Here is a 17,640-nt window from a genome sequence, read left to right as displayed (position 1 = left end):
GCTGTTGGGTCAGGGGGTCACTGAACCTTTTGTGCGGCCTGACCTGTTAAAGGGCAGCAGTCACTCACACACCAAACTGCATTCATAACAAAGATTTGCCTGATTGCATATTGACTCCTGCCTTCCAAGAAACATGCATTTGTGGTGCGACTATTAGCATTTGCCTAAGTGTCTGTGGGTGAATATTTGAGATCCCTCTGTTAGAAGTTTCCAGCAAGTTTTATATTGTCAGTTAATCACAAGTTTTAATAATATCAGCAGGAACAGTTTCATCAAATTTCCATAGTTGCTCTTGGCCTTTAATAAAAACTCAGTGCGTATCTATAGGTATCCTATCACTTCCTTCTTTTGTTTCTTTCTAGGCAATAATAGTTGCAGCTTTCCCTTTCTAATTAGCAGCTTAAGGTAGACCTCATACAGTTGAGTCTGGTTTTCTCTGGTTTTCTGGTTTCTTTTCCTGATACATATATATGTGGGGGATATGTTGTGTACTTTTGGTAACTTAGAATACTGGTAAAAACTATTTCATGGTATAGAGCAGTTCCAAGTAGTGGCACTGAGTGAGTTCTTCTGACTGTTCCTTTCCATGATACCATAGAAGCTTTCCTTCTGTTTCCTAGTAAGTGGAAGCACCTTAGATAAAAAACCTACTGTACAGCTTTCTATTGGTATAAGCCATGTCCTCAGCATAAATTATACTTATCCCTGCAAGACAGCCTCACTGTGAAAAGGAGTAATTCTCAAATAATCTCTTTGCTTTCTATCTGTGAGAGCATGCATTGCATCCTCTGAGGTTCTGATTGTCCACTGAACTCCCCTGATTATTTACAGTTGTGCTGACTGAGCAAAAGAGCTGCTAGACTGTTATGTTAACTTGTAAGGACTCACCTTTCATTTAACTTGCAATGATACAAATGAAAATAAAAAGGGAAGAAATGTGGAATCACATGAGGCTCCATTTATAACCTGCTTGATGCTGTGAAACAATATTGGAAATAAACTTGTAAAAGTGAGCATCTCAGCAGTATGAAGCTTGAGTTTTCAGGGTTGTCTTTGGTTCAAGCCTTTATTTAAATTTTAGCACTGGAAATATGTGTATGGTCTACAGTGAAAATCAAAATACTAGTGAGACATCCACTGTGTATATATGGATCCTCTAAGGATCAATAGAGATCCTTTATATTGTAGTTTTGTTTCTATGCTGTTTCCTGTATAATGAAAGTCGGCCAGGCTGGATACACTGTGAATCTACACCCTGAAAGATCTTCTGTTATCCTCGTAAGTGCTCCAAAAAGATAAACTGTTGCAAGGTTCTAGCAGGGTTTTGCAGAACACTTTCACAACACAAGTACTGACACCATACATTGTGACAGCTCCTCTTGTAAGATTTCAGTACTGTGAACAAGATAGTATGATGACTTCCCTGTTTTAAATGCCTTTTACTCTGCTAACAATTTTCGGTGTAATGCTTCAAACATTCCAGAGACAACGTCTTGAAATCTGCTAAAACAGTGTTTGTACTGGTTTGCTGCTTTGTCCTTGCTGATTATTTATGCTTGCTTTTCATGACTGAGTCACTGGGAAAGAGAAGAGAGATACCCCTCCTCCTTCCCTTATTCTAAATTATGTCCCCCTGCAATACAGTTGCTGCAAATCTGTGGCCATTTTTTTATCCTTTTCCCCTCTTTTCCCCTTGCATCCACCCTTCCATAACATGGTGGCTTGTTGGAAACATTGTTTTTCTATTAATTGCATCGTAAGATACAAACAAGTATGTTAGGAACAGAGGGATTTTTTCAATTGGTTTTTAAAAAACTGCAAAATTCCCACTGAATCTTAGCCAAAAGTGGTGCCAATTTTGCTCAAATCCTTCCGAGATTTTTTTATGACCTTGCTTATGACCAGTGGGGCTAATTGTATCAGAACTGTCCAGGATACTTTAAGAAAGTGCTATCTTGGTCTGTATTTCAAAACACTGACAGATATTTTATCGTTAATTAGTATTCATATTATGTCTCAAACAATCTGTTCAAGAATAGGGGAAGTGAACTGGTTGAACAGCTCTTCTGTCTACCTAATAATTAACATGGGTGATGCATGGAAAACCAGCAGCTCAACAGGGGATAAAAAGGAAGAAATACCATCAGTGTGATTTTTTTTTCCTGTAGGAATATAAACTACCTGCATTGGAGTTTTTGACTAATGCATGGATTTCACTTTGCAGAGGTGAAAATGAATGATTTGCTTTAAAAACAAACCTGTGCCCCTCTGAATCATATCTTTCTGAATTTGTTTCTCATCTTGTCAGTATGCCACTTGGTAGCTGGCTGGACTCCCTTGTTCAGTGGCACATATTTTAAAATAGCACTGTAAAAAAAAAAAGAAAGAAAAGAAAGACCATTTGTTCCTGTAAACCAAAATATTGGTTTCATATACTTTTTCCAAATTCAGGATTATATATAGCATTATCAAACAATATTGCAGGTATTTTAAACCATTTAAATAGTTGATGTGTGTCAGTTGATATATTGTTTCCTCTCTGCCTCCTCCCCCTCTTCAGCTGCTAATCATAGAACTTGTATGCCAAATTGTATAAGATACTCTTCCAATAGTTACATGTGTGAGTCTTTTGTGAGACACAGACAGTTATGAGGACAGATTTGGAGTTGCATATGGGTCTGTCACATGGTTTGATTGCCATGTCTTCTAGGACACAGATTTCTTTTTTAATTATTCTTAATTCTGAGGAATTTTTACAGTTTATACAGTAAGTTCTGCAAAATTCTTCCGAAAGATTCCTTTCTCTGTCATTACTCCTAGCAAAATTCTTCCTGTGCTGACTTCAAAGCTGCTTACACCCACCTTACTTCCCACTTCTATACTTAGTTTTCTTTTGATAGTGAATAAAATTTACTGTTTCACTGATTAGGATATGCACAGACGTTCTAGAGAAGTGCAGCATAAGACGATGAAAAGTTTTGATATTTACATTAAGATTTTATAAAAAAAATCTTTGAGATGTCTGAATAATAAGAATAAATGTTTCCTTTCCTGGCTGCTGTTAAAAAAAGTAGGTCTTCAGAGTGTTGCTGGGAAGATTTTGGAAAATAAGCCCAAAGTAACTGCATTGCAGTAGTAAGTCTGGCCACCCATTAAAGTCCATTTTCAAAAGGTGACCCATCTCTTTGTTCAAGTAGCATCTCTGTTCAAGTGGCATTCTTCAGCATTTTATTTTCAGTCTGAAATTTGCTTTTACCTTCTGGTAGAATAACATCACTTTTTGTTCATACACAGTCATTTAGGTGTTCTGCTAATATATTTTTGCAGTGTTTTTAAATTAATTTACTAAAGATGTTACAGGTCTCTACTGATAAATTTTTATATGGTTTTGTATAAAACAAAACTTAAGACATAGAAGATTAAAAAATAGTATCGAAGATAATGTGTATCATCACTCAAAAGAAAAGAAAACAAGAACATTTTTAACCATGGCATCAGTGTGATCCAGCAGCTGTAACAGTCCACAGCAGATTATTGTTCTGAACTGATACCAGCTAATCCATGCATTATCTTTCGCCTAGTTTGCTCTATTTGTAACAAGTTATGGCAAAGAACAGTACTATTGAAAGATACCAGCTGGAAGAGAGAAATGTGCTTCACTTGTCTTGTGTAAACTCCCAGAGTCTTATGTACTGGATCTGATTCTCTCCTAGGTTGGTGATGTTCTCTACTGTGCTGGACAGATTGCTCTGGTGGCCTGCACGATGCAGCTGGTGAGGGGTGGCATCCGCGCCGAGGCCAGCCTGTCGCTGCGGCACGTGGGGCGCGTCCTGGGAGCCGTGAGCCAGGGGGCTGCGCTCCACCACGTCATCTCAGCCTGCTGCTACGTAACCGACAGCAAGAGCGTTCCTATCGCTCGCTCCCTGTGGCAGAGGAAATTAGGAGAATGCAGAAAGGTAGCTGCCCTGTCCATTTTCTTCTTTCTGGGCTGTCTTTTTTTTCCTTTCTAAGTCTTGTAGTAATATCAGAATTTCGCAGTACATTTCAGAGGGGTTCCAGTAAAGGTTTGATTGAGCTGTTATGTTCTGGCTCATAAGTGGTTGTGCACAATTGAGAAAGAAAATTGCTTGATAGAAAGTTATATTCACCACTAACTTTGTCTTAATTCCTCAAAGTATTGTGTTATTAAAGAACTCTTAAAGAACAGTCAATTTCTCTAACAAAATTGTGAACAATACCTCATCTGAATTACTTCATTGCATAATGAGAAATGGGCATTTTAGTTCAACTTTTTGTCAGTTGTTCTGTTGAGAATTTTTTGCCCACTTGCTTGCAAACAGTATTGTTATGATAACTGAGTTTAGCAATTTACTGCTCATTATTGGTTTATATTCAGCTGGACTTCTAAGACCACATCTGGACGTGCATATTTTTTGATTAGTAGGGGTTTATGTACAAAGCAAAGCAGAGAAAAATACTTACCAAATAGTTTTGTTACAAGGGAAGGGTGGGGGGAAATTACCCTGTCCTGAAAATACAGTTGTCCTGTTAATGACAAATTGTTAATGACAACAGAGATTTTATATTGAAAATGATAAACTGTACTTCAGTTGTACTTCTGTCTCAGTTATTCTATAGTAATAGTGAAAACAAATAATGCAGTTTTTATTTTAGAGCAGCCTTCCAGATAGTGTAAGATACTGCCTTTCTCTGTGGAAGACAGAATTTGGTAGCCTTACTCTGAAGGCAGATTCCTTACCTGTGTGGTTTTGTCCAGGTTTTGGTATTCCAGTGCTGCTACAGGCAGTTCTGTTAAATACCATGACATGACATAATGGTCAGTTTTCGCCAAGAGAACTGAATCAGCCAAACCAAAAGTATTTTATTATTCTTTATTTTAAGCAGTGGCCAAAGACCTCAACCAGTAGGAACCTACATATTACTTAATAAGAACAAATGGTTTGTCAGTTGAAACTGTTCTTCTCTCATCCATGAAAAAAGGAGTTTGTGCAAATAAAACAGTTCAGCTCAGAACTCATTTTTGGTAAGCTATACATCATAAAACATATGATGGGATATATAATAAATCCCATTTAAAGATGGGATTTAGACTGTGTTTCTGTTCGTTGAATGTTCTAATATTTAGTAGCAAAGTGATGGCATATTAAGATAATTGTATTTGAAATGGTGACTAAATCATATGCATCAGAACTGCCAAAGGTGTTTTTTCTTTAGAGCATGAGAAATTTAGCGTTCTGTCGTGTGGTGATACCTGGTAAATATCTTCTACATAAATAATACTGTTCGGCAACTTCTCTTGAATCCTTCTACATGTTTGATGGCAGTAGTAAGTAAAGCACAAAAAAATTATATAAATTGTTAAGGACACCAATAAATTGGACCTAACAGCACATAATATAAAGAGAAATATGAGAATTGTTTTCTGGATGTGTTTGTATAGCCCAAAAGATTTACTTCTAAGAGCTGCATGTGGACATTCAGTTGCTCAAAGCTTCATTTGAGATAAGGCCACAGGGTCAGAGATTTTTAGCTGGACTTTAGAAGACTTCTTGTAATATTACTAGTGACAATTGTCTTTTAGGAGCTTCTGGAGTTACAATGAGAAAGATCAATTATATTTAAATAAATTGAAATTTTTTTTAAATTTAGATAACTTATAAAAAGTATATTTTGGAATAATCCATTTTTTTTCCAGAGGAAATATTTCATATGTTATTAACAGAGAAGTGTTCTTGTGAGGATGGGAGGGGATTGTAAGAGAGGGAGCAAACAAGAACAGTAAGCAGGTTGGACCCCCTAGAAACTTCTAAGTTGTTTCAGTCACCCAGCCTCTGGTCCCTTCCTTATTCAAGCATGATTCCTTCCTTCTTACACAACTCCTTTCTACTCCTGTCATCCTGATTTCCCTCACTCCTTATGGCAGCTCAGTATCTGTGCTCCCAGCATCATTCCTGCAGCTTCAACCCTACAGTAGAACCGCCTGAGCCTCCCCGAGCTCCAGTTACCCACAGGCATCAAGGGTTGTGTCCTTAGAGCTGGAATCCAGGCCCTGTTCCTCTCTGTCCCTTTGGGTCGCAGTGTCATTGGAAAAGCCATTTGGGGTGACAGAGGAAACAAATCTGGTGCAGGGATCTAAGGTAGTAGTAGACAGGAAAAAATAGTGAGGAGGGAAGGATAAGAAAGCAGCCCCACCAAGGGTTTACTCAAAAGAACACCACCTAAATCGCTGAGCTAAAGTCTTTGAATTGACATTTTGAATGTACGCAAGAGAGATTTCCTTTGTTAAAACTTAAAAGGTATTGTAAAAATTGAGATCTAGAGTGAAGAAGCTGAAGTTGGCACTTAATTCCGTAGGTGCATAAAATTGTACTTTTATTGCTGGAGAAATTAAAATATAGTTAAGGGAAGCAGTGATTAAAATAAAAAAATAAAAAAGAAACAGAGGCTGCAAAAAATAGCATAAAGACAATTACACAAATGAATAATCAAACTCAAAACATAGGAAGACTTATTGCAATTAACAAATACAAGTGCCAGCCATCATCATCTTTCTTCCACCCTATTTTTAAGTTACGTTCCTTCCACAGTTTCTTTGTGAGTGCCAGGCATACTTAGTGACATTCTGATTCATGAGGAGATAAATTGAGGGACCTTCTCTAGCATACCTAATAGCAGTTGTGTGCTAGAACAATTTCAGTCTAATCCAGTAGTTAGCATTTAGGAGGTTTTTGGGCTTTGTGTCTTCTTGGTGCTTTTTTTAAGTGGCCAAAAAAAAAAAAAAAAAAAAGAAAGAAGCTTATAGCATTGCTAAAACTTTCTGGAAGAAGGACTGACAGTTTTCCAATTAAGTCTCATCTTGTGTTTTTCTTTACTTCACATCTTTTAATGACAGTGTCATGTAATATGATGATTTTGTAAGCGGTTTTGCTAACTCATTCAGCAGAGTAATCAATAGAAAAAAGTAAGCCAGATGGGTTGTAGTCCATTTGTATTGGGTGGGACAGATGGCATTATTGATAGATGGAAATATTCCAAATAATTATTGTATAATGATATAACAGTGACTGTGCCTGCAAAATTTTATTAATTTACTTTGTGAATGCACTTTATTCAGTAGGGCCTTAGTTGTACCATTTAGACAGTATTCCCAATATATTTAGCTGGGAGCTGAGTCTACACCCTAACTTCTCCTTCCCCTACCCATGGGCTTTCTGTGCAGAGACATCCCTGTAGTATTTTGTTAGACTCTTTCAACTGGTGCATTGTACTTCTGCCTATACAACAGATTCCCCTAGGCTAACTGAGATGGCAAGATCATGATTACATTTTTTTCTACCTCTGAATGCTTGTTTTTTACTTCCTTTTGTTATCCTCACCAATACAAAGAAGAGACATGCTGTGCTGTCTCAAGATTTCAGGCAATCCAGCTTGCTTAACTGCTGTGTTTTCTATTTTTTACATCTCACTAATCTGTGGCAAGGCTTAGTATAGCTAGACTAATAAAATATATAAATCCTGATAAACTGTGTAATAAATACTCATTTAGACTGTTGTTATTTGGTTGTATATTCCATGGAAAAGTACTGTGAATTAATCCTTTCTGTGAGATAAAAGCACATTAACTTCCTAGCTGAAAAATTTTTAGGCCATTTGCTGCTTTTGAAATAAATTTGTTTATAAAATGTCTGAATGCTAAAGATTAGTTTCAGTTATTTTGGTTGGGTGAAATATATACAAAACTTGGAGGCAGATTTTCCAGAACTCTCTGAAAATCTATCTCTGATTTCTTTGTTATAAAAAGAAAAAAATATAGGGAAATACTTTACTGTATTTAGCACTCAATATTTTGTTATCAACAGAAAGTTTAAAATTGGTTGTTTGTAAGTGAACCCAAAACATTGGTGAAGGGAGATTTTGAGACAGTGGAAACAGTATATTTTGTTAAGATTAGAAGACCAAGTTGCAGAGAAAGATATTTAATGTAATAGCAAGATGTATTAATAGCACTAAGGTCCTTGTATTTTTTTCTTAAAATCTGATATTATAGATCAGTTCCCCTCTAGTTATTGTAATAGGCAGCTGCCAATGTATTTTCCATCCTCAGTAATGAAAAATCTACTTGGTGAAATACTTCCTGTGACATAAAAAAATAAATCATTTTCCTTTTATAGCACCACTTCCATTTAGGTATTAGCTGTCTGGTACTCTCCCACCAATAATTTTCCGAGCAAACATTCTGCAAACTTTAAAAGTTCACCAGCCCATCTTCTTCTGACAGAAGCTTTCTCTTTTTTTATGGTGAGAATTCAGGATGAGTGGCTGTGATCCCATGATTGTTTCAAATCCAGCAAAGAGTGCTGCAGTTGACTTTCATTCTGTCAGGAATGCCAGTCAGATTGTTGACAGTGTGTGTCTTAGTAGTGTGTAATGCAGAAGTGATGGAAAAAAGATTCACAGTGTTTTATCTGATATATATTGTGAATGGGTTCCACACTTATTTCAGCACTCGGATAACTTGATGCCAAATTTTAAAATCTAAATTAAAACCTTTTGGACCAGATTTAAAAACTGTTTAGAGTTCAAAAGATGTAAGTACACCCAAACTAGGATTTTTTAAAGTTATGTATCGAAGAGCAGTTATCGAGGGCACTGGGCCCCTTGCAGGGAGCCCCTGCATCGTACCTTCTTTGGCACTCCTGTAAATATCATTGGTACTTTCCTCTACCTTTCCACTTTGCTTTACAAATAATGTACAGGTCCCAAGTTATAAACAAGTTAAATCTTGAACAAGAATCTGTCTAGCTACATGCAGTTGTTTCCTGCAGTAATTAGTGTGTTTTCAGGGCAGTCATTTAGAATGGCATCATGCATCTGTAACAGCAGTCTGTGCATTGTTCAGACATTCCTGTGCTATTTGAAGTATACAGACTGTCATGAATTTAAATAAAATTCATGCATTCTCTAACACTTTATCCTAAGCACAACAGAAGTAGCTTATGCTCAAATAGTGGAAGTTGAAGATTTTTCTTGCTGCAAAGGATTGGACAAAGGTTTTAGATCCTATTTTGCCCATAGTGAAAATGACTTTTAAACTTAAAGTCCAATATTAAAAACTTTCGCAGATTTCTGTGAGAAAATACATATTTTTTTACCACTCTGAACAGATGTTTCTAAGCCAGTAACATTCAGGTACAGTTTTTGTCTAACTTATTATATATATTGGTTCGTATCTTTATTTAATGCAATTGTAAGATTTCCAAAATTTGTTGTAAATTCTGTGTCCTATAGATAATACTATAAGTAATATTAACTTAATTGGTTTCCTTTTACTAGTTTCTTGAACAAAATAGTCAAAATATGAGTAGTAGAAGTAAACAAGTATTATAAAGGTAAAATGGCAGATTAGAACACTGCTACATTTACATTGCAGTAAAGCCTCACATAGGTTAACTAATATGATGTGTAATATCACCAGAAGAAAAATAAATATTTTTGAAAACCATTGATGACAGCCAGCAGTTATACCTGTCAGAAATTCAGTAGGAAGAATACGCATGTTACTGTTTCCCCTTTTTTGTCCCATCAGCTTCATAACATCTATTTTGCAACTAGATGCTATTTTGAATTTTCCACAGTTTGATATATAAACCCAGGCTTCTTTTATGGCCCATGTTCAGAACACACAGTGCATTAAATTGCACAGTGCTGGTGTGTCTTTCATCTCGTGTCTAGTGTATTTCATTTCCCCTGTGTTCAGATTAGGCAAAGCTTTTCTATTCATTTGAAGCAACTGTAATGAGAATATTTAACACAGATCAAATGCAGATAGTGGAAATCCAGAGGTCCTTGGAAGCAGTCTGCCATTTGACACTGGGCAACAATGGGAGGTGAAAGTTTTGCCACTTGAACTTTTTCTTAAAAGATTGTAATACTCTATTTGTAACATTAGCAGAGCCTTTAAAATGTTTAAAATTAGTATAGCCAACTAAAAGAACATGACTTTAAGTAAAGCCATTTTTAGAAAGGAAATATATGTGTATAAAAATTATATGATTGAATAATAGTCTAAAGAGAACACATGAATTTAACTTGTAGAATATAAACAAAAAATATGTACAATAGAAAATAAGAATGGAGAGCATTTCTTTTGTGATCATTTGTGGAGATATCTACAGATACCATCAAATCCTCAACTGGTATAAGTCAGCATAATTCTGTGATTTCCATGAACTGATTTACACTAGCTTATTTGCCATTTACAGGTAATATATACATGCATTTGAATGTTGTTTTTCAGGTAGACAGAGTGAAGAAATGCATGTCAGGTTATTCAGGGTGGTAAACAGCCTGGTTCATGCAGGCTGACTGATCTTCCCCTGCAGCAGTTCCCTTATAAGACTGGTTTTGAGTGATTCTTCATCTCCTTTGCTGAAAACATTAATTCTGTTTTGAGCCTGTCACTTCTGTGCTGAGTGCAAGAGTGCATATATGCATCCACTGTTTGCTTAGGCCAGAACCTCTGGTCAAAAGTCTGATGTGTGATGACTGTGAAAGCCATTAACAGAGCTGCATCCCTGAAGCAAGTACCTGTTGTCACTGCCCTCATTATAGAGGGAAAAAATGCCATTTTGGTCTAAAAGTTATCAAGGTCCAACTTTCACTCAGGAAACTTCCCTATAAAATTGTAGTACAAAGTACATGTAGGACCCTTTAAATTCCTACAATAAAGGATAGAACTTCAGAATTTCATCACCTTCAAAGATTTTTTGTTCTCCTTTGGATGAGATAATCCTGTTGATCAGGACTGAAAGAAGAGCCATATTACCACCTCAATCTACATAAACAGTCTTGTTAACTACTCCTCCTTCCTGAAACTGTAGTAGGTTAATCTCTTTCAGACCATAAACATCCCTTCCAATTTACTGCTTCCAGCAAGTAGTTTGATATTCAATACTAAGCAGCTACTCTAGATCTTGGTCTTTTCCAGGGAGGATACTTTAGTTTCTCTTATCATTTACTATTTTATTGTATGGTCCAAGGGATCCTACTTAATTTCAGTACTTGATTAGCCTCATTTCTGATTCTGTGTGCTGGTCATAATAACAATTTCATTTCCTCTTCTTCCTCCTCTTCTCTGAAGGATATAACATGGTCTTCAAAATTAATAAAATATCTTAATTTTCTTATTCATAAAAGCCAAAGTAACCCAAAAATTATTTATGCTTTCCTATACTCCACTTTCAAAAAAGCACATAAGATAGTGTGAAAGTGAGCTATCTTATTTTGATATTTTTGCATAGCAAAAAGGAGCAGTGCTCGCTGTTCAGTGTCCAGATACATGCATGCGACCTAGCAGCGAATAATCACTTTCAGCTTCCTCCCTGTTTTTATTCAGCTTCATTGATGAAAAATAAAAATGCATCCAGCTGATATGATACCTGTTCACTTCTCATCAGTCCTTTGGATGTTACCATCATAAACACAGGTGATAACACTTGAAATATAACTTTGATTTTATCTTGGACATTATTCAGTGTTAATATTTTGCAGGTCCTTATGCATCTCACTTATAAGCACCTTTGTGGAAACACCCTGGCCATCTTCTGTAGGTGACCAAAATAATTACTTTTGCACATATATATATATAAACAAAGGACCATGTCTGAAAGAAGATAATGTAACTGTTAGCTGAAGAAAATACTAATTGTCGACCATTTTTAATTAAAATGGTGATTTTGGTAAATGATTATTGTAATTTGTCAAATGTGTTGCAGATAGCAACTCTGTAATGCATAGTCTCACAATCTCTCTGTGCATGTTCTGCAGAGCTATGTGGAGGAGACACACACATCTAAAGATTTTTCTCCCTCCCTCCTCTTATATGAGTACATGCATATAGACATTATATATGTGTGTATATATATATACATTACAAGCATATCCATGAATAATCCATTAATATATATTTGTATTTTTTCTTAGTATAACAACTTGTAACAAGGATATATATTAATACATGTCACTTAAAGGCCATTTACTGACAACCTTCCGTTCTAATTTTCTGTTCATGGAGTCATCTGGTTTCAGAAGTGTGATTTAAGATCCCATTAGATATTTCAGTAGTAATCTGCAAGATGTATCTTCAGGTTCAGAAGAACAAATTAGCTTTCCATGTAGCTCATTGCAGTGACTGCTGAGAATAGCTACACATTAACTAAAACTTGTCTTAGAACTTGTAGGTTATTGTGAACTTTCTCTCACAGTGAGTCTGGCTGGGGTGGAGTTAATTTTCTTTACACAGCCCCTATAGTAGATTTGTGGCTAACACTGTGTAGATAGCAGACCAATATTGGCTGTTGCTGGACAGTGCCTGCACAGCATCAAGACTTTCTCTTTCTCCTACTTTACCCAGCAAGAAGGTTGTGGTTTGGCAGAGCCTGGAGGGGACGTAGTTGAGACACCAAACTTATATTATATATCATATAGATTCATGCTTAACAGTAAAAACTGGAGCACGGGTGAGGACTTTTTCGGCAGCTCAGTATAGTGGATTTTAAGAAAGTCCCTGGGTTGCAATCATCTGAGTTTGACTTCTGCAACACTGAACTGGGAGAAAACTGGTCCTGCAAAATCCAAGTTCCAAACTGTATGAAGGACATTATTGGTCAATGTAAATGGCTTGAGTTAAAATAAAAGACATGTGAAGCCCTAATAGTCATATGGTATGCCATTTAAGCAACCTTGTTTTGCAGTCATACCATATTAAAAAATGAAAGTCCCTAATTAGTCTATTGAAAACAATATTTGCCTCAAAAATATTCATATACAAAAGATGGAATGAAAAAATTTGTTTTCCAGTAAAAATTTGCATACTAAAAAGCATCACATTCAAAATAAAATTGCTTGCCTTAAAGCCAGTCATATCCTAAGCTGCATGAGAAGAAGTGTGGGCAGAAGGTTGAAGGAGGTAATTCTGCTCCTCTCCTCTGCTCTGGTGAGACTCTGCCATGAGGACTGTATCCAGCTCTGGAGTCCTCAGCACAGGAAGGACATGGACTTGTTGAAGCAAACTTAGAAAAGAGAGGGCTTCAGGGTGACCTAGTTGTAGCCTTCCAGTACCTTGAAAGAACTTACAGGAAAGATGTGGCAAGACTGTTTACATGGGTATGTAGTGACAGGGCAAGAGGAAGTGGCTTCTGATTGGAAGAGAGTGGGTTGAGATTAGATATTAGTAAATAATTCTTTAATGTGAGGTTGGTGAGGGACTGGCAAAGGCTCCCCATGGAAATTGTGGATGCTCTATCCCTAGTGGTCCCTTCAAGGCCTGGCTGAGCAAACTGCTCTGGTGGAAGGTGTCCCTGCCCATGGCAGGGTGTATGGATCAAGATCCCAACTCAAGCCATTCTGTGATTTTTATGAAATTATTTTCAATTGCACATCTTTATATCATCTTACTAATCAAGGTGGCCACTGCAATGAGGGAGAGCCTGAAAATTGGTGGAAGTTTAGTAGTGCCACCAGAGTTTTCAAATTGGTTTTCTTCTGCCTCCTGCAGCATCAAAATTTTCTTCCTTGCATTCTACAAAATTTAGTTATAGGTTTGCCAAGAGTAGCTAGTGGTCCTGTATGTGTACAGGTGAACAGATGATGTAATTAGAATATGTGAAGTGAAAGCAGATATTTCATTTGAAAATTGGTTCTAGAGCTCATTGTCAAAGTTCAGAAGAAAGCAGACTTTCAAAGAAAAGGTCTTTGCAGTCAGTATCCAAAATTCAAATACTATCATAAAATCTGTTATCCATAATGCCCACCAAGTAGATTTTGACCATTAACTTTGCTCATTTTCTGTCCCATTTGGGTACACACTCGCAGATGATTTTCAACTGAAATCTTTCCGTCTTGAACATCCTTACTTCAGTTCAACTCTTTTTCCTAAGTGCTTATTTTTGACACTACACATGAAGAATAAAAACCCTCAGAGTGACAGTCTGTGATCATGTTTCATGTGGCAGACTTCATTTGCTTTCAGTTTGTATTACTATCAATTTACGACTTTGTTCCTTAAATACTTATCTTTTTTTTTTCCACATTGTAACTGATATATTGAATGATGTATGTTTGAGAGGTATTTCAAGGATCTTAACTTCAGTCATTAACTGGTTATGTCTTGGCTCAGGAACCTCTAGTTCTTTGAGAGAAAGTTACTATTTTTTAAGCAAATAAAACAGCTTTTCAGTATGTAATTATTTTCTTATCAATTTTACATTTTCATGCCCTTTTGAGCATCTAGCATGCGGTGCTTGAATTTACATTTAGCTCTGCAGGAACTGCTTTAAATATTATTATTAAGAAGGAAGAAATCAAAAATCAAAGTGAATTTTTAGTACAATAGCAAGGTATGGAAAGGTACAATTGCAGCAACAGCAGCCTGGATTAGTGTATAGAACTAACTCACAGCTTGACAGAAAATCCCTGCTGGGGAGGAAATGTAGGGGAACTGGCAGAATTTTGCTACATCTGCTCCCTACTGCTAATAAGCTTTAACCCATTTCATTTTTATTATGCTTGGTGTTTAGATATTTTGCTTCCAAAATTATATCTGTAACTATGAGAACACATAAAAGGAAGCTCGACAGGTAGGGCTGTTTAAAAATTTAAAACTATCAGCAAGGGATGTTAAAGGCCATAATGAGTAAGATGGTTGCCTTCTCAGTGTGGGATTTTAGAGCTCTGGCACTTCAGTGCTGGTAGAAAGGCTGAGCAGAAGTATTGGGTAAAACTGATTTCATAGCTTGAGTGGCTTGTACAGCCAGAAGGCACCATTAGATTATTTATTCTGACCTGTATATCACAGACCATTACATTTCACCCAGAAATTCCCATTTTGAACTCTGTGAGTACACTTGCACTAAAATATATCAGACCTCAGGAGTTCCAAATACTTCATGCCCAAGGGTGAGAATGAAAAGGCTGAGCTTCACATGCAGGGGGAAGAGGGTTTGTCAGGTTGATATGTACACGTGGTAGCATGACAATTTCTGCAGAGTAGGGCAAACAAACAAAGGCTTGTATGGACTTTAAAAAAGTGAAATTCCTTCCTTGACCCCTTTGAATTAGGGAAAAAAGGCATAGGCATTCATATTGTATCAGAGCACTTGTATCAGAGTTCTGCTGAAACCTTAAGCAATTCTCTAAAATAAAATAAAAATTAAAAAATTAAACCTCTACTCCCTAAATCAGCTATAATAAACAAAAGTTAAGACTTTATCTGTCTCGTGAGACATCAGGGGAAGTAATTAAGAGGGAAAATCAGAGTAATGTCCATTTTAAAAATTATTAATAATTGTCTAATTCTGCATTTCAGGTATTTTACCCCTTTGGTAGCCCTGCTGGCAGTCCTGTGCTTCTCAGTTTCTCAGTCCAGACACTTCCACTGCAGTACTTTGAACATGCTTTTATCTCAATAATCAGTGCTATAACTAATGTCTGTATCTATAAAAGATGGGGAAATGGTATTGTATATTTTCCATTTGATATTATCACATGTTTACCATACCTGATTATAAATTTTAAAGTCTTTCTTTTACTCTGATTGTGGCATGATTGTCAAATACAGTTATGAAATATATTTTGAGGAGAGATTGAAATGTATAAAATTCATTGAGTGGTTGAAAACATGATGTCTGTGGGGCTGATGAGACCGTGCTTTTAGATAATGGATTAGAACAAGATTTTGATACTTACCTGAGGAATGATGCAAAAATGGAAGTCTCAGTCTTCCAGTAGGAGATGCGTCCCCATTACTGTGCTTGCAGAAGCCTGTGTCTGTTTTTCAGCAGGCCAGTTTACATTTTCTGTTTTTCTTTCAATTTTTTGCAACAAGAAATTATTTGAGCTTCCTTTGCAAGAAAAGTTCCAGGTGGATGAGTCCAGAAAACAGAGGTGTTAGCCTAGTTATTGCAGACTCTGTGTACATTTTTCAGGCTTTCAACTGTTTATTTGTTCTAGAGACTTGTTCAAAGCTGATTATGTCTTCATAGAAATGTGATACTGATTGCTCTTGTTTTGATCCTGTCAGAGCTTCTCAGTTTCTGAAATAAAAGGATGAAAACACAGTGATCCAACAATAGAAAAGAGAAACAAAATTAACAAGCAAATGATATTCTTCTGTACTAAATATAATCAAAAGAGAGCTTGTAAGGTTATGTCTTAAATTTCAACAGAGCCCTTTTTTCTATCAACAGAAATGATGAAAATTTATACCACTTCTTGGCCTCTGTTGACAATCATGGTAAAAGATAGAATAGCAAGTTGTTAAATTATTCTGTTTGAGCAATATAAGCTATAGATCATGTAAAGTTATTGAACTGGTTTCTTATGAACTCTCTATTTTCATGAGTTCTATATTTGCTTTGCTTTTTTATGTAATGCTTACCTATTCTTCCAGTGGCACTATTCAGAGACCATTCATCATGAAATTTTTGATTCTGCAAGGATTTCAATATATCCTTTATGCACCAGAAAGCTGTCTCAACTTATAAATCAAATTTACTGTATGGGATTTGGGCCCTCAGAGTGTTGTTACTTAATTTTTCTGGTAGTTTCTTCTGACATACTTGGTTGACTACCATAAAATTTTAGCCCATCACCTTGTCTATTCCTATTAATAGCCATCAACGTATTGTAGAAATTTCAAATTTTCTTTACTCCCACTAAAATAACTTGGGATATGGTCATTTCATCCTCCTGCAAAATGCATCTCTGAGAAAAGTTAAGTTCTTATGCTTGGCATGTTAATTGCTGACCATTTCATATCTAATTATTAATTCTGCATCATTACTATAGCTACATGCAGATTTTTTTTTAAAACTATTAAGTTGAAAATTTAATTTGTATTTTTCTCTAATATGCACAGGCAGAATTATAATCATTATAGCAAAAGAACACATTAATTAGAAATCCATTCAAATTACAAAAATTGATTGAATGCACCCTGAGAAATAGTACTACCTCTAAATTTCTGTACTCATATTTGTTCCCCTGTATCCCCTGTTTTTCCTTTTTCATGTTTCTGTTTTCTAAAGATAGCTAAAGGCTGCATAAAAAAGAAATTACTCTCAAAAATGTGCTATCAGATGCTGCTACAAAAAATAAAGAACTACTTGATTTGCTCTAAATTTTCCATGGCTCAGTAACAAGCAAAGTAAGTCCAGGTTCAGTTTCACATCTGACGTGGTACAAAATAATTTCTACATGACTCAATGGTTACTGAACTACCTCCAGCTTTGTCCAACATGTTGAGGAGGATTTAGAGAGGACTAAAATTTCTGAAGAACTTGTTTCTTTTTATATTTACAGTATTTATTCTATGACAAATATTCAGTTTATAAGACTTCGTTTTTAGTCTGACGGTTTTGTGATAATGTCTTTTTGACATACACCAAATAATTTGTTTTATTTCAGAAAGAAATACTAAATGTCTGACTTTCTCATTTTTGTAAGCTTTCCAAAAGGAACATTCTTAGCAATTTTATTGTTATAAAACACTGTGGTATTCATTATTTGAATTCAGATGTGTTATACCAGGAATGCATGTGGCCTATTTATTAGACAAACTAG

At 35.9% G+C, this 17,640-nt stretch overlaps 1 protein-coding gene across 4 annotated transcripts in view; it reads left to right on the top strand.

Moving 5' to 3' along the window:
• Nucleotides 1-17,640, top strand: part of DPH6 (diphthamine biosynthesis 6) — a 184,615-nt gene that overhangs the window by 124,820 nt on the left and 42,155 nt on the right. For all 4 annotated transcript variants that reach the window (XM_063160467.1, XM_063160466.1, XM_063160469.1 and 1 more), the window contains exon 13: nucleotides 3,714-3,956. In XM_063160467.1, coding sequence (XP_063016537.1) covers nucleotides 3,714-3,956 — 243 coding nt within the window. The remainder of the gene's footprint in view (nucleotides 1-3,713; nucleotides 3,957-17,640) is intronic.

This window comes from Melospiza melodia, chromosome 6 (assembly GCF_035770615.1).
Source record: "Melospiza melodia melodia isolate bMelMel2 chromosome 6, bMelMel2.pri, whole genome shotgun sequence".
In the NCBI taxonomy this organism is placed as follows: domain Eukaryota; kingdom Metazoa; phylum Chordata; class Aves; order Passeriformes; family Passerellidae; genus Melospiza; species Melospiza melodia.
The sequence above is the reverse complement of the archived record's forward strand: the minus strand, read 5'-3'. Positions and strand labels throughout refer to the sequence as shown.